At 37.7% G+C, this 18672-nt stretch overlaps 1 protein-coding gene across 1 annotated transcript; it reads right to left on the reverse strand.

The window, feature by feature from the left end:
- Positions 1 to 13548: 13548 nt before the first annotated feature.
- Positions 13549 to 16867, reverse strand: LOC127810149 (protein SIEVE ELEMENT OCCLUSION B-like). Its single transcript, XM_052349433.1, has 7 exons — positions 16628 to 16867; positions 16455 to 16547; positions 15870 to 16312; positions 15666 to 15775; positions 15322 to 15464; positions 14746 to 15240; positions 13549 to 14526 (listed from the first exon to the last, which is right to left on the reverse strand). The coding sequence occupies exons 1-7, from the start codon at positions 16775 to 16777 to the stop codon at positions 13933 to 13935; spliced, it is 2028 nt and encodes a 675-aa protein (XP_052205393.1). The 5' UTR covers positions 16778 to 16867; the 3' UTR covers positions 13549 to 13932.
- Positions 16868 to 18672: the final 1805 nt, after the last annotated feature.

An 18672-nucleotide genomic window follows, 5' to 3' on the forward strand; every position in this document is an offset into this window, starting at 1 on the left:
ATTATATATATATATATATATTGCCGAGATCTATTTCCATGGTAAGGCTCTTAACTGTGTTATTTGGCCGAGACCTTGTGTATGGCCGAGTCTCCATGGCTTTTAATTCTTTGTATATATATATACTTCCATACATGGCCTTTGTTCCCTTATTTCTTAATAATTTTTAGTTAAAGAGTTTATTTTTAGAAGGGGCTGAATATTGGGAGACTTACATGTGGGTATCTTTTAGTGGAAGAGCTAGAGATGGTCTTGCGTTGGCTGTTATAGAGAGATTGTCTCATCTCCAAATTTCATGGTACATCTTCGCAACACCTGGATGAATAGTATAACAACTCTTGTGTGCTTCATTCAAAATTTCTTACTTAATATTTCTATCATCAGGTATACAAATACGTCCCTGGAATAAGAATATATCATCACTCCGTAGAGTATATCCCAAAGGAGAAAATTTCTCGATATCTGCCATAATCCATGCCAACTTCTCATCTTTTGATTACTGGTCCATGATTAAATCAAATAACTCAGGTTGCATCCTCATATAAGCGCAACTCATCACTGTACTATCCTCTGGGGATGAAAAAGATAGAGCACTCAATTGCTCCAATAACTTTCATTCTTGAACCATCATCGTAGCCATAGAAGCTCTTCGCCAACTCAAAGCATTGGCTATTACGTTAGCCTTTCTTGGATGGTATAGATTCTCACAGTCGAAGTCTTTAAATAACTCGACCCAATGTCTCTGTCTCATGTTCAATTCTTTCTGGGATAAGAGATAATGTAAACTCTTATGATTTGTATAAATCTCAACTTTCTCACCATATAAATAGTGTCGCCATATCTTCAATGCAAATACAACCACTACTAACTCCAAATCATGAGTGGGGTAATTAACCTTGTGTTTCTTCAATTGTCTGGAAGCATAAGCATTAACTCAACCCTCTTGCATCAATACGCAACCCAAACCTGAATGGGATGCATCGCTGTAAATGGAGTATTTCTCTCCACTTCTTGGAATGGCTAAGACTGGTGAAGTAGTCAACTTTTGCTTCAATTCTTGGAAAACACATTCACATGTGTCATTCTATTTGAACTTCTCTCATTTTCTTGTTAACTTAGTCATAGGGGAAGATAAACGAGTAAATCCCTCAATGAATCGCCTATAATAGCCTGCAAGTCCCAAAAAACTACGTATCTCTGTTACCATCGTCGGCCTCGGCCACTCCATAACTGCTTTAGTCTTTTCTGGATCTACTGAAATACCGTCTCCAAACACGACTGGCCTAGAAATCCAATCTGAGTAAGCCAGAACTCACACTTACTGAACTTGGCGTATAGCTCTTTAAGCCTCCACAATACTAGAGTAAGATGTTCCGTATGCTCCTCCACATTAGATGAGTAGATTAGAATATCGTCGATGAAGATAATAATGAATCGATCTAGGTACTCACGTAGAACTCGATTCATTAAATCTATGAAAATAGCTGGGGTATTCATCAACCCAAATGGCATCACCACGAACTCGTAGTGTCCATAGCAAGTCCTGAAAACGGTCTTCTAAATATCATCATCTCTAACTCGCACTTGATGGTATCCCGATCTCAAATCTATCTTCAAGAATACCTTAACTCCTCGTAACTGATCTAACAAGTCATCCACTCGAGGTAAGGGATACTTATTCTTCACTGTCACTTGGTTCAACTAGTGATAGTCAATACATAATCTCAAAGATCCATCTTTTTTTCTCACGAACAATACTGGTGCTCCCCACGGAGATGAATTGGGTCGGATAAAACCCTTCTCTATTAATTCTTCTAACTGGGTTTTCAACTCTTTTAATTCATTAGGTGTCATTCGATATGGAGCCTTAGAAATAGGCTGTGTACCAGGCAATAACTCAATAGTAAACTCCACTCTTCTCCGAGGAGGTAATCTTGGTAACTCATCAGGGAAAATGTTTGGGAACTCACGTACTACTGGCACCTCAGATAACTTCTTCTTGCTTCCCTCATCAGTGGTTACAAAGGCTAAATAAGCTTCACATCCATCACGCATCAGCTTCTCGACTTTCATCATCGAGATCATAGGAATTGTAGATATAGGCTTAACTCCTCTATATATAAGAACCAGTTGTTGAGGTAGTTTGAAGTCAATAATCTTTCGTCGACAGTCGACTCTTGCATAATGCCGTGACAAGCGATCCATGCCAAGGATCAAATCAAAATCCTTAACATCGAGAATTACCAAATCTCCCAATAGCTTCTTATCATGGACCTCGACCTCACAATTCTCAAACATTTCTCTAGCCACCATAATCTTATCTCCCGGTGTGGACACAATCAAGTGATACAACAAAGAAATCTGGGAATGGGGAACATAACATACTGTGCACAGTGCAATAAAAGAATGTGTGGAACCAGTATCAAATAATGCACGCACATCATGACCATATAGGGATAAAATACCTTGGATAGTTCCATTACCCTGCTCTACCTCAACTGTGGTGAGGGCATAAACTCTACCCTGCACCTGTTTATCTACGAGCAGTGGATGTTGAGCTACTGGTACTGCTGGTATAGGTGCTCCTGGTCCTCTAGTTGCTGGTGGCCTCTGATTCGCCTGTTGAACTCTATTCTGGGGTAGTTGTGTACACCGATTAGCTGTGTGTCCTTTCTTTCCGCACTTGAAACAAGTCACTGTTGGTGCAGGGAGCGCTACTTGATTCCTCGGGTAATCCTTTTTCCTATGTCCTTCTTATCCACACTTGTAACATACGTTCTTCCCAACTAGGCACGGTCCCCCGTGCTTCCTCTCACACTGACCACACTGTGGATTATTCTCTATCTTATTTCCTTGTTCGGCTGTCCACTTCCTCTTCTTATTATTAGATGAACCCTGAGATGTACCTGTGCCCTTCTTGGCTACTTGTGTTGCTCTTCACTCATTGCAATCTCGCTCGATAGCATACGCTCTATGTACTACCGTGGCATAATCCACACTCAAAGCTCCTCCAAAAGCATGTTGGATATCTACATGCAATCCTCTCTAGAACTTGGCAGCCTTCTTTGCTTCAGTGGACACCAACTCCGGAGCATATCTAAACAAGGCTGTAAACTCTGCCTCGTACTGGGCCACTGTATTAGTACCTTGCACCAACTCAACGAACTCGTAGACTTTCTGCTTCTTGACCCACGCTATGCAATAAGCATCGTTGAACACTTGCTGAAACTTGACCTATGTGGGCTCTCGATTACTAAACCTCTGGCGGGCAGTCTCCCACCATCTTTCGGTGTCGCCTCTAAACATGAATGTGCTAAGTCGTACCCATCGGTCATCTGCACAACTAATAGATCGGAGATGCTTCTCTATTGATAGCATCCAATTCTTTGCCTCTACTGCATCTGTACCTCCATGAAATGCTAGTGGTCGGAAGAACATAAAATCCTTTAGTAATTGGCTCTTGGTATCTGTCTCTACAACTGGAACTGTTGGAGTAACTGGTGGATCGCTCCCACTGCCACCTACTTCTTGGGGTACTTGCGGTTGCCTTGCCTGATTTGTAATTAGGGTATCGACTACCCTCATCAACCTTGCCAACATGCCTCGTATCTCGGCCATACGTTGTCACAAGTCACTACTAGACTCCCCTGGTGTGGGTACTGGAACCTCATCTGGCGTAGAACCAGCCTGCCTGCAGGTACGGGGTCGTCCTCTTCTATTACTCATCTTCCTGCATCACCACTTAGGGTTAGAATACGATAAATTGGGTCAACTTATCTAACTGACAGACACAAGTCCTAACTCTAACCAACATCCTATGTGTGTACGGGAGACTCCTCAAAACACCGCTCTGATACCAATACTGTAACACCCCATCTCTTAGAACTACCCGAGAAGAGGTGCTACGGGAAATAAAATAAAACTAATTGATAAACTGAAATCTGATACCATAATGAATATCTCAATCAACTAAAATAAAACTCTGAGTTAACATAAACTGAAAACCATAAACTACATCTAAGGGAAAATCCCGAAATTGAAATATAAAATAAACCTAAACTAATAAGACACCAACAAATCCTAGACATCTTTTGTCTTGAGCGGCTTCACGTAGACACACTACTGAACACTGCTGCTAGGCCTCACATCTGGTACTCCCCCGCTAGGACCTAAAATGGTGAAGAGTACAAGGTGAGCTACAAAGCTCAGCAAGTAATAAACTAGAAAGAATAACTGAAGCTGAATTGAAGAATATCGATCCTAGAAAAATATGTATTGAACTTGTACTGAGTAACCACTATCTATTTGCATTCATTAAATGTGATGCACATAAACTGTAAACTAAATGCAAGTATGCAACTTTGGCACATAGGTCCACATAATTGTAATACATACCTGACTGATCTGAATTTTGTAAACATAAAAACTATAAGCACATACTGTGGGTAATATGCCTCTAGCACCCTGGTCGACATCAGGCGAGCAAAACATAAACTGAAATTGAAACTGGTGGGATTCCCGCGGACTAACTGCCTGGCATACATAATGCAATGCTCACATACATGCTAGCACACGATATGTAGTGCTTCATAGAAAGTCATGCTCAATGCTCATACCAAGATGTATGCACATAATCTCACAAAAATAATGATGATCATGTCATAATAAATACTAAACATGCAATCTGATCTTCAATATATTGGAATACAAAGATTTACTCGTATTTTCCCTTGAAATACAAGATTTACTGATAGTTATTAAATTATTTATTTATTTTGAGGGTTGCAACATGAAGACTTCCCGGGGGGTCACCCATAATAGAATTACTCCCACCCGAGCACGCTTAACTTTAGAGTTTTGAAAATATTGGAACCAAATATAGAAAAGATAGAATTTCGGTGTGAGTGTTATACACCCTAAGCTTATTTGGATATGGAATTCACCCATCCAAATACAAGACACATGAACTTTGAATGGGTTCTGAAAGCCATCCAAATGAATAATTTCTAATCCGGATACAAGACACATGAACTTTGGATAAGTTGTGAGAGTCATCCGGATGAGACCTGAGCAAGGTCTTATCCGGATACAAGACACATACATATTTGGACACATCCAGATACAACACAAAGTATCTGGATATCACCCACAAAAAGCCTTAGACTCATCCGGATACGACACAAAGCATCCGGATATCACTCACAAACAATTAGACACATCCGAATATGACTCAAGGCATCCGAATACTACTCACAATCACTGCTGGACACATCCAGATATGAAAATGAAGCATCTGGATATCACTGGGTCATCCGAATATGAATAAGAGCTATCCGGATGTCACTCACATAAAACTTTTTGACCTATTCGGATAGCCTCTAACCTATCCGGATGCTACTCACATGCTTTGAAAAATCTATTTGGATATGAGGGAACCTATCCGGATGTCTACAACCTGATAACCCAAAAACGAACGAACATAAAAACTCCGTTCTTGATTCAAACTTAACAAAACTACACCATTCCGAATAAAATCTTGGGAAAACAAATCCTAATCGACATGAAACAATTTTAGGAATGATTTAACGATAATATCTATACAAAATCGGTGGAGAAAAACATGCATGATCTGCCATGAATTCACTATATATGCGTGCATATATATATATACATACTAACTGTATTAATTTAAAATACAACTGAGAAATCCTGAATCAACTGAGGATATTACTGAAATATAATCCCGTAAGAATGGATTACAGGGATGGAATACTTGCCTTAATCTCTCTAATCGAATTCCCCAACGATTGCAATGAAAATCTCTTAAGCAATATCACTATTGAAGCTTCTTCTTTCTCCTGTTCTTCACACGTCGTGAAAAAATTTGTGCTATCTATGCATATATATATATATATATACTGGAGAGGCAGCCCTAAAAGCCATCTCTCCCTCTCCTAATACAACTAGGAGACTCTCAATCCTACTCCTTCTCCCGTATGGATTCTACTCAATCCTTTAATCATAATAATTCTAATTAATTAATTAAATTTTAATCACAAATTTCTAAATAACCTTCATGTCTTAGCATTTAATTTCCACAATAAATAACTAGAATTAAATGCTCTTTAAATACTATTCTCTCAATTAAAAATATTCTAAATTGCCACATTAAAATTAAAGTAGCAAATTCCTCTAACTCAAGAAATAACTAAATACCAAAATAATTACAAATAAATTCTAAACCCGCTAATGGGTCGTTACAGGCGTGGTGTCCACTCTCAGCCCCGCCACTTGAGTACCGTAGGGTGAAATCTGTCTCAGTCTCGTCTCAAGTGGGTCACATAGCATTAATCCTTGGCACGCATCTTGAGTGCTATCACTCAAGTGCCACACACGGGTTGATAACTCACATCCCACATGGACCACATGTAAACATGCCAATGTCACAACACAAAACATGCATCATATAAACTCAACATTTCCATGCACATAATTTTAAAATACAAAATTCAATGCACATGTAAGCAACCACTTTGGATGAACCATCCATATGCAAACAACCTATCATAGGTCAAATCATTTGTATAAACAAATCAAGTTTGGTACTAAACTGCTCACAATAAAACAAGTTTTGGGGCGAACAATCTTCTTGAACAAAATTTAGAACACCTCAAATCTTGTGTTAAACCTTGATTTTCATGCAACTCCTCAAGTTTTTTAACCAAACCACCTCCTTACACGCCCTCACGTGCTGCCCAAGTGCTCTGCGTGTGTGATACCTCGCGTATGCTTTAAAATCCCTTTATGCACTAAACCCGAAGCACTCTTGTGCATCACGAATTTGTCACATCTTTGAATGAGAAAACCCTTGGCCATGAACACCCTATTTATAGGCTTTGAAAACTTGGTCACCAAGTAAGTCACAATCATTTCAAATCTTTTCCAAATCTTCCAAGATATTCCAATCATTTCAAATCTTCTAAAATATTCTCTAATCATTCCAAATCTTCTAAGATATTCTCTAATCATTCCAAATCTTCTAAAATATTCTCTTATCATTTCAAATCTTCTAAGATTTTCTACAATCATTTTTGTCCGAATCAAATCTTATCCAAATCAAATCACATCCAAATAAAATCTTATCAAATCTTATCCAATCAAATCTTATAAAAAAAAAAAATCATCATGAGGCTTTATCCTTAATCTCCCAGATGCCCCTAGGAAAAAAAAGTTTCAAGAATTACACTTTGGCCCAAACTTTTGGGGTAATTACACTTAGACCCTTTTTAACTTGGTCCTCAGGCTAATTTTTAATTTCATTTTAGTAACTGGAGAAATGATTAATTACGTTAATACTCCTGATTTTTAGGTAAATTACATTTTTACCCGAATCTCAATAATTACGATTTTGCCCCTAGCTCAAAAACTAGATTTTGTCTCCAGAATTCCACGATCTCTTGAAATATCCTATTTCCTCAAGTATTCGAATCTAAAAATCTTGAGTATTACCTCCTTTATGATCATTCGATTTTCCAGACTAAAATTAGTTGTGTCGAAAAACAATCTTGATTCCGATTTCTTTTAATACCATAAATCCTATCTCAGAATGCTCGTCAGTACCATATCATTTTCCTTAGATATCAAGGTTCCAGGGCACTCCATACGGTTGATTTGGCGACTTATTTTTAATATCAAGCCAATTTTTTTTGTTATTTTAAACTCATTTAAATTACGTGACAACCTTATGTCGAAATGGGGTATTACATTCTCCCATTCTTAAAGAAATTTTGTCCTCAAAATTTTGCACTGGCCTAGTTAGAGTGTTGATATTGGAAAACAACCCTCAATTAAAATGACCTAAATATCTCAATCATATATCAATTAACTTACTTTGCATTTATCAAACACCCAATGCTTACTAGGTACGACGTGTTTTTCACAGAATTTCTCGTTGTAGCTTCTCACACGTGGTTACACATATCCTCAAAACAATCTATATCATTTTCAAATCATGCTTGATCCTACTTTAAAATTTTTCATTTTCTTAAGAAGATCCATATGTTATCACGTTTCGACTTCTGATGTTCTAAACCTCAAGCCTTAACCTTCTTAACCTTAGACCTAATTTTCAAGTTTACTTCCAAACTAATGCATATGTTGTGATCATAAATGCATAAAAAAATTATTCGAATAAAATCAGTATACCTTTAGTCATTGTCAGATAGGCCTCTTTGTTCTCTCTCGCCAAGCCAGGGTAGACCTCTTTGTTCTCTCTCGTCAAACAATAAATTCATCCAGTACGGGGTCCTGACGCCATGTTTACCTTCCCAGGCTATTCTATCTTCGATCTTTTCAGACATTCACTCGTGTAATGACCAGGTTGATTACACGAATAAACATAATCCTCAATCGATTTCTGGTTGGAGGTGCCTCTTTATTCTTGGGGGAGTCTTTTTCCTTATGTCATTTTTCACCGCATGAAAAATATGTGATATACCCTTTGTAATACCCGAGAAATTCTAAAGGACTCAAGGGTAATTTATCTTGGGGTAAAAATGGAATTTAAGGATAAATTGAGGATATAACGGTAATTTATTACTATATAGATGACCGAATCGACTTTCGGGAGTGCCCTGGAGCCGAGATGCCAAAAGAAAATGATGTGCCATTAACGAGCACCCCGAGATAGGATTTATGGTGTAGAAAGAAATCAGATCGGGAACAGTTTTTGGTACAGCAAAATAACAACTGCCAATTAGGCTACAATACCGAATTATTATAAACGACTTCTCGGAAGTCAACGGAACCTTGAGAAGGATTCGGTTTTTCATAGGGAACAACCCTTTAGTGGTTTCAGGAAGAAACGAAGAGGTTTAAGGCCAAAACGAATTTCGGGCCTAAGTGCAATTTTCTAAAATTGCCAGAGGGAGGTCAAAGTGCTGATTTCTTGGAATCTTAGGGGGTCAAATGAAATTTTTAGGACTTGAGGAACCTAAATACAATTATGGAAAGTTGAGGGGTTAAGTGAAAAGGACCAAAGTGAGATAACCCAAAAGTTAAGGGGTCAAATTGTAATTTTTTCAAAGTTTAGCGAATGAGATCCAACCATCAGGTCGCTGGTCGTCGATTTGAGCCGATCCAGCCACGGGGATGGCACAAGGCTTGGTCAGGAAGGAACTTTTGTAAAGGAAAGAGGCAACAACAGCCATCATGGTGGCCGAAAAAGCAAGAAAAATCAATCGAAAGTGGTTGCGCGATGGAGCTCCTGCAACTTGATTTTTTTATCGGGTGAGGCTACCTCGAGGTCAATCTGAGGTAGGTTTAACCTCTAAGGGGCTTGGGTTGCCTGATCAAGGCCATTTGGACGCTCCATTTTGTCTATAAATAGGAGCTAGAATGGCCAAAAATTTTGAGAGAAAGAAGCTAAAATCGACCATTTTATCAAATGAATTGAGAGTCAAGACCATGGGGCTTTTGTTACCCATGGCTTGAAGAACAATTCTGGAAAATTTGGAGTGTTTTGGTGCTCGTTTGATAGGCGTTCAATGGTGGCCGAAAATAGAGAGATTTTGAGCTTCAAATTGGCCACGATTTTGAACAAATTAAGGCTCAAGAATAAGAGGCTTTTGAAGCCCATGAGGTGTAGAGAATTTATGGTAAATTAGAGGCATTTTCATGGCGGTTAGAGGGTGTTTCGAAGCTTCGCCGGAGTTGGAGGCGGGCGGTTGATCCGAGAGTTTGGCCAGCCAAACGAAGGTCCTCCGATGCTCCTTTCGAAGCCCAAGATGGCCCATATGGATCGAATTAAGAAGAGGAAGAAGATGGCATAGGTTTCCAGCATCGCTGGCAAGGTTGGCGCCGGAGAAGAAGGCCAGTGCGTGGCTTCACGCGTTGCCTTCACGTGCAGAGCCACGCGCCAGCGCGTGGGGGCGCCTGCGGTGGCCTAAAAATTCTGAAAAAATATAGAAAAATCCATAAAATTATTTTACGGAGGGTCGTGCAAAAAGATTGGGATTTAGGATTCCTGATGTCTCGATTTTAGCACCAAAGAGCCTCATTTTACGTGAAAACACAACATCCGAGTAAGTCCAGTATTTTTCCTTGGAAATTTATAGTCTATTATGAATTGTTGTGAAGATAGATTTGAGGAAATAGTCTCGATGTAATTATTGGGATTTTTAAAAGGAAAAATGAGAGGAAATGAAGAAAAAAAAATGTAAATGGAATATTGAGTGTAATACCCCATATCTGTGTGAGGTCATCGCGTAATTTAGGCAAGTATAAAATACCGAAAAGTGGGTTTGATAGTAAAATAAATCACAGGATCGATCGAAGGGAGTGGTTCGGACCCTAGATAATTAAGAAAAATGGTATAGTATCATCAAGTAAAATAAATTATGATTTTTTGTGATGAAAGAAATTGGATCGGGAACAGTTTTCGATACAGCTGTCACCGGGCTGAGAAAATTGAATCGACGTAAGAGACATCCGAAAAGTCAATGGAGCATGTCAAGGACGAGTATTTCTTGTATAGAACAACCCTTAAGTGATTCCAGGTTGAATCAAGTGGATTTAAAGTTAAAATGATCAATCGGGCCTAAATGTAATTTTCTAAATTTGCCTGAGGGAGGTCAAAACAGTAATTTTTTGGAAGTTTCAAGGGAGAAACGAGAGGTACTAATCTTGAAGGTCGTAGTGATGGTGCTGGGATAAGGACCAAAATGCAAAAGAAAATTTCAAAAGGGCCAAACTGTAATTTTCGAAAATCTGCCAAAGCATGGCAGATCTGGCCGTGATTTTGGCCTGAAAAACTAGAGATTTGGGCAGCAAATCTTGTCAGGGCATGGCCAAGGACGGTCTAGGAGGCGTGTGGGAGAAGTTTTGGCCAAAAATTGGCCACATGAGGGTTGGTTTTGGCCTAGAAATAGCCAAGGGTTTTGGCTTGCCACTTGAGCCAACAACTGGAGTGGTGTCCACTCTTAGCCATGCCACTTGAGTACTGTAGGGTGAAGTCTATGTCAGTCCCGTCTCAAGTGGGTCACATAGCATTAATCGTTGGCACGCATCCCGAGTGCTATCACTCAAGTGCCACACACAGGTTGACAACTCACATCCCACATGGACCACACGTAAACATGCCAATGCTATAACACAAAACATGCATCATATAAACTCAACATTTCCATGCACATAATTTTAAAATACAAAATTCAATGGACATGTAAGTAACCATTTTGGATGAACCATCCATATGCAAACAACCTATCACAGGTCAAATCATTTGTATAAACAAATCAAGTTTGGTACTAAACTGCTCACAATAAAACAAGTTTTAGGGTAAATACTCACTTTGAACGAAACTCAGAACACCTCAAATCTTGTGTCAAACCTTGATTTTCATGCAACTCCTCAAGTCTTTTGACTAAACCACCTCTTTACACGCCCTTACGCGCTGCCCAAGTGCTTTGCGCGTGTGATGCCTCGCGTATGCTTTACAAGCCCTTTATCCACTAAACCTGTAGCACTCTCGTGTAGCACGGATTTATCACAACTTTGAATGAGAAAATCCTTGGCCATGAACACCTTATTTATAGGCTTTGAAAACTTGGCCACCAAGTAAATCACAATCATTTCAAATCTTTTCCAAACTTTCCAAGATATTCCAATCATTTCAAATCTTCTAAAATATTCTCTAATCATTCCAAATCTTCTAAGATATTCTCTTATCATTCCAAATCTTCTAAAATTTTCTGCAATCATTTTTATCCGAATCAAATCTTATCAAATCTTATCCAAATCAAATAACATCCAAATCAAATCTTATATAAAAAAAAATCGTCATGAGGTTTTATCCTTAATCTCCCAGATGTCCCTAGGAAAAAAAAGTTTCAAGAATTACACTTTGGTCCAAATTTTTGGGGTAATTACACTTAGACCCTTTTCAACTTGGTTCCCAGGCTAATTTTTTAATTGCACTTTAGTCCTTGGAGAAAGGATTAATTAAGCTAATACTCATAATTTTTAGGTAAATTACAGTTTTATCCGAACCTCAATAATTACGATTTTGACCTTGGCTCAAAAACGGAATTTTGTCTCTAGACTTCCACAATCTCTTAAAATATCATATTTCCTCAAGTATTCGAATATAAAAATATCGAGTATTACCTCCTTTATGATCATTCAGTTTTCCAGGCTGAAATTAGTTGTACCGAAAAATAGTATCGATTCCGATTTCTTTTAATATCATAAATCCTATCTCAGAACGCTTGTTAGTACCATATCATTTTCCTTAGACATCACGGTTCTAGGGCACTCCATGCGATCGATTCGACAGCTTATTTTTACTATCAATAAGCCAATAGTTTTTGGTATTTTAAACTCATTTAAATTACTTGACAACCTTATATCGAAATGGGGTATTACAATCTTCATTTCCCTCATCATCCTTGAGTGCTAGCAACAAAGTGGGCTCTTTGGCTTTTTGCTTGTCATCAACAACATTGACTTGCTCCTCACATGATTAGTTTCACCCTAGCATTTCCAAGAATAATGTCCAAATTTGTGACAATTGTAACACTCAACATTAGACTTATCATACCTTTTCTAATTTGGTTTAGGATTGTTACCTCTTCCTCTTCCTTTTGCTCTTCCTCGACCTGTATATGGTTGATTCCTCATTTCATCATTGTTGAAGTTGTTATGATCACCTTTACCTCTTCCTTCTCGGCTATGATCACAACCACATCCTAGTCCTCATCCTTTTAATTTGGTTATTTTCTCCATTATCATCTTTTTTTTTTTTTTAAAAAAAGCCTTCACTTAAAGAACTTGCTCCAATGGTTCATCTTGCCTCCTCTTGATCTTGACTTCATGGGCTTATAAAGAGCCCTCTAATTGTTTAAGTGTCATGGAGTCTGTATCTTTGGACTCCTCAATAACACAAACCACATATTCAAACTTTGGAGTTAAGGAACGGATAATCTTTTCTACCACACAAACATCTTCAATTTTATCTCCATACCTCTTTATTTGATTTGTATTGGCCTTCACCCTTGAACAATAATCCAAAATTGACTCGGATTCCTTCATGCACAAAGCTTTAAAATCACGTCACAATGATTAGTCACATTTTTCACTTTGTCAACTCTTTGAAAGGAACTTTGCAAAATCTCCCATGCTTGGTTGCATCGGCCACTGTCTCAAACATTGAATCATTCAAACATTGGTGGATGAGGGTTAGGGCTTGTTGATCCTTTTTCCTTGTTTTTGCCAAAACATCCTTCTCATTTTGAGACAAAGCGCCTTTATTTTGAGGTTGCACATAACCTTTTACTATAATCTCCCATACATCTTGTGAGCCAAGCACAACAACTTTCATGCAGAGATGCCACGTTTCATAATTCTTTTGTGAGGCCAGGAAATTGAAATGAATAGACTCCTCCATTATTTGCCATTTCTCAAAAGAACCTTGCTCTGATGCTATTTTGTTAGAGAGGAGAGAGATATTTAGGAGGAACAGACTTTGTTAAGAGAGGAGTGTTTGGGAGGAGAAATTGTAGATTTTTTTCTTAATTAATCAAACTCAAATACAAAAGGATATTTAAAAGTACAAAAATGACTCTTAAAATCTAAGTACGTGAATCTATTCATGAACTACACAAATGACATGAACCAAAATAACCAATAAATAAATCATAATTGATAAACTAATTGACGTTGCACACCCATAAACCAAGACACGTGCATCTAGAAAATTCAAATTAATCTTCAACACAATCTTCTTTACCCTCTATAAGAGCTAAAGGAGATCCGCTTTTGATTTTTTCTTTTCGGCCAGGAGGAGGACACTTTTAACTTTTTTTAATATAGATCAATCATCAACAAACTTGTTTATGGGAATGTGTGTGTAGCCAATTGTAAACGAGTAGTAACTCAGTGATTGCTGGGACAATGATAGGATATGACGGCCTCCATTGTTTTATCACAGACAGGGCATTGCACCTTCTTGGGGCTGCTCCACGTAGTTGAAGAAAACTTGAGCCTATAGTTGCCATAGATGTTAACCTCCTTAATCTTCTTATCCAGTGCAATTACAAAACTGTCCTCTTTGTATTGACCTGCCCATTGAGCATAATTGTTCAAGACATCCACAATGACTTCACCCTTGGCTTTGGCCATTGGAGGGAATGAAACATGAAAAACTGCACCCCATTCTTCACCACCCGCATCAAAGCTTACAAGTGTCTCCATTTCCTCCATTTCCATCTTGGTTCCAGATATGTTCTGCAAGGTGGCCCAGAATGAGTTGTATTTTCCCTCATTCAATACAAATATTTTCTTGTCACTGCGCATTTGCTTAGAAATTTTCCGCTCGTAAGTAGTCCAATTCATGCTGCGTTTCCCCACGTACACCATCACGATGTCTAACTTACCGGCCCATCCAACTTGTTGCGTGGCCACTATAAATCGCTCGATCCAATTCGTGTCCTCCCCTCCGAACAAGAAAATATACTTTGGAGCATTAATCTGAAATACCAAATTAAAACCTCCTTCATATGTAACATTAATTAGTGTATACATATATATAACAAGAGTACTTAGTTATGGCGCCTAATGAAATTAAGTAATCAATTAATTATACTCATAACTAACTAGGAAGAGTACACTTAGCTATATATGCATGCCTAATGAAAACACCATCTTCCAAATTAGTTGATATATCTGTCTATCTATCTTTGGTCTTACCCATTCAAGGATTTCTGGTCCAATGGAATTTTCCAACAGTTCAATTGTCCCTTTCCAGAGTCCATAAACCTTCAGGCTACTAGATTGGAAAGGCTCCTTTGTCGGAATAATCCGAATCGAGTCCACACCAAAGGATTCCACAAATTTTCCTTGTCGATCCAGTACCACGAGCAATGACTTATCCTGGAACTTCCAAACCTCCTTCATGTACTTGATGACGGCTTTGCTAAGCTTTGAGGGGTTGGTAATGGAGTACCATAACATTGAATCTCGAGTTTGCTCCAAGTATTTTTGCAACTCCACATTCCACAGGATTGATGCATCGACGATAGGAACCCACACGATCTCAAACTCATCAGTCGACCTGCTCCAATATTTTCTGGATTCATTGTACTTCTCAGAGAGGATGGAGATTTCGGATTTGGAGAATATCATGTGTTCTAGCTTTGAAATGTATACCCACACACGTTTTCCTTTTAACACATTGATGTCTACCTGCGCACAAGACAACAATAGTTATATATATAGATAGTTGAAAAAATTAGGAAAAATAAAAGAAATATTATATGAGCGAACCTGTATCTTTCTAGAACAATCGTAGATTGTCGCTGAACTCTCATTCCAGCAAAGTAGGGCTCTGAGGATTTCTGTATTATCGCTGTATGTGATGTAGTTCAGCATTCGGTAGAGTCTGTCATAATCTTCAGGAATTATCCCATCTACAACATAAGAAAGCAAAAAACTAATGTTACTCCACAATATATAGTCAACCGCATTATCCTATAAAGATATGACAATATTGTAGGATTTTCCAATTTATACATGGCTGCTCTCTTAAAATGTTTAAACCTTGATGGCTGCATTATTTTTAGATGAAAGTTATACATTTGTTTATAAAATTGAAGAGGAGTTGCACTAACCAATGCGTATCTTCCAGTTCTCCATTTGAATCTCTAGCTTCCTGCGTATATTCTCCATCTCTATAGACAGATAGGAAAGCTCCTGAGCCTCGTTTGTTGTTAGTCTATACCTAAAACAGTGACGTGAAATTTTTATTAATTCAACAAAGTATATAATATAAAAGGACATATTATTATTGGGCAATTAAGTTGGAGGAAACGTACTCATTTGTCAAGGCGTCAGTGTTCATCAATAGTGACGCACAAGCCACAGTACTTTTAATGCTCAAATACACAGCTTTTGCCAAGTCATCTTCATGAGCAGTGAAAATTGAAGTTAACATAGTGTACTGAGATTGGAAGGTCACGACCTGAGCAATGTACTTGGTAAGATGGAAGATGGCCTTAATAACTTTCAATGCGTCAGGCTTGAGTTTCAATTGGGTCTGTGGCAGTGGATTTGGTGATAGTTGAAGGAAAGCCACTGATTTGACAAATGGGTCGTTGCTTCCAGAAAGCTGGGAAACCAGGAAATAAGAGCCGTAGTTGGCCGCAAATGCCGCCAAAGTTATCACTGCCTTGGCTTCCCATGAGTAGCTTCCCAGTAAGTGAAGAAGCCCAATGGCGACTTCCCTCGAGTTTACAGCCCCTGAACACTTGCAGGAGAGCTGTCGGCAACAATAGTTAACATATATATATATATATGTATAAAGGATAATATATATAAACAGCAGTGCCATACAAATAAAAAAAAAGCAGCAGGAATTAGTATATAAAAATATAAAAGCTCGGATTAGATAACATATATACCTCGCAGGAAACCTTTTTAATAGCTTCATAAATCAAATGATCCATCTTGTAGCTGAGATCGCCCTGGAAGGCCCTGCTATCCGACCCGTCTACCTGATGAGTTCCATGCACAAACAGTTACATAGATATGTGTATGGCAGGAAATTTAAAAGGATTAAATTGATGATTAATACAGTAGCCCGTAGAATGATATCCTCCACGGCATCAAGAAGAGGCTTGGGATCAAATTTGGTGCCATCCAGCGGCTTATGGGTGCCAAGGATTCGTTGCATCAGTGCCCCATCTACCTCGATCATTTTCACAACTCCACTTCCAGAAGCCATGTATGCAAGGTTAAGTAATATTAATTAAGGAAGCTCTGATTAAAAATAGATAAGCTAGAGGAAGGAAATTAAATGGAATACTAGACTAGAGTTTGATGGTGGTGTTGTGCATTTGGCCTCTTCTCGAAGCCCTTTTATATATGTAATGCAACTCACATGATAAACTGGATCTGGTTTCAAATAAAGGCAGTTATCTAAATATTCTTTCCAACTACTTCCTGTCCGAAGCCAAAGTAAAGAGAGGAAGACCAAAAAGAGAACATCACACACTTTCGTTTTACAGCTGCAAAGGGAAAATGTCTTGATTTGATTTTTTTTACATATAAAAAATGCATGAAGATATAAAAAATGTTGGTCTTGTTTGATTAATGAATTTTTTGAAGAAAAATATATCATCGTATACAGAATCCACTGAACCAGCCTGTAAAGCCCTCATCGAACATTTGGTGCAGCTTGGCTTGACCCTCTCAAAGTGGTAATTTAGTGTGGCTGGTTATGGTGGAAAAAGTGAATGCTATGGACATTCTTCTCAAGAAAGATTTGTCTAGGCTTTCAATACTATAGATAGTGTAAGATCGATCTTCCTATGGTGGGGCTTCCAATAGATATGTGCAGGTTTTTAATGGATTTTATGGAGCAGTACTGGGGCCTCCAAATTGTTTCAAAACAAGGCATTATATATGCGTTTCTTTAATTTTTCCTTAGCATCTTTTGGACTTTGTGGCTGAAGCGTGACAACACAATTTTTAATGGTAATTAAGGAGGTAAAACGGGAGTTTGACTGCCAAGTTAAGCAAGATTTATGTGTTTGATTCAAGCTTAATTTGAATAGCAATTTTCCGTAGTCTTGCAGTGAATAGGGGTCAGCAATGTTCGAATATATAAAATCGAATTTTCAAATTGAATTATTACATTTCTATTAATTTAATTTTTTTTATTATTTCTTATTGTCTTCTCCTTCAAGCCAAAAAAAAAAAAGCCACTTTAATCAATCTCAATGCTTCCCCCCCGGGGCGCTCTCCCCCCCTCCTCATTGCTTCGGATCTGATAGAAATTAATTACAGACAGAATATTAGAGAAGTGCTTTTAGCTTTAAACGGTCCAATCTTATAGAAATATGGTAACAAGTAGGAATTAAAGGTGAAGGCACTTCCTTAATATACTCTGCATGTGACTTCATTAGAAGCATCCATCTCACGTTCTGAGGAGTTGAGCTGTGTGATGCGCGAAACTTTTTTTTTGTAACAGAAAGAAATGTCACTACATCAAATTATTATTTTTATTTTTATTTTTTATATATATAACACTTTCCTTTTCACAATAGGTTTTCATGTCATGATTTAGGGAATTTATTTTTTTAAAAAAATTTCCCGTAAAAGCTCTTTAATTTTTTCTGATTTACATCTTGCTTTTAAACATTCATTCGCTTGATCTTTCATTTTCATTATTTACTTTTCCCAAATTTACTAGAGATTATTAGTAGTTTCACATTTTTATCTAAACTCTTATGTTTAATTTAGTTTATCAAATCGAGATTTGTGTGCACACTCATTTTTACATATGGATCGAACACAATTCAATTCATAACTAGTATTAAGAAGTTTAAATTTTTTATTCATTCTTAAATATAGAATTTAAAAGAAAGGAAAAATAAAAACTTTTGGGACTGCCCAATTAGAAATCTTTAGTAACCCTTGAAATAAAATTTTAAATTATTATAACTTAAGATATGAATGTAGCAGTCTTCCATTTCTACCAAAATAAAATGATATGTCTTAAATAAAAACTTAATTCATAGAATAAGTTTGGCATGTTTTGATACACTTGATATCATAAAAAAAAAATTCTGTACATGGTTCTAGTGTATCATGTAAAAACACACATACACTATAAGA

This window comes from Diospyros lotus, chromosome 9 (assembly GCF_014633365.1).
Source record: "Diospyros lotus cultivar Yz01 chromosome 9, ASM1463336v1, whole genome shotgun sequence".
In the NCBI taxonomy this organism is placed as follows: domain Eukaryota; kingdom Viridiplantae; phylum Streptophyta; class Magnoliopsida; order Ericales; family Ebenaceae; genus Diospyros; species Diospyros lotus.

Coding starts and splice junctions, on each gene's coding strand:
- LOC127810149 (XM_052349433.1), bottom strand. CDS start 16,777: ATGGCTTCTGGAAGTGGAGTTGTGAAAATGATCGAGGTAGATGGGGCA. Junction 16,313..16,454: donor TTAAAAAGGTTTCCTGCGAG/GTATATATGTTA, acceptor TGTTGCCGACAG/CTCTCCTGCAAGTGTTCAGG. Junction 15,776..15,869: donor ACTGACGCCTTGACAAATGA/GTACGTTTCCTC, acceptor TCACTGTTTTAG/GTATAGACTAACAACAAACG.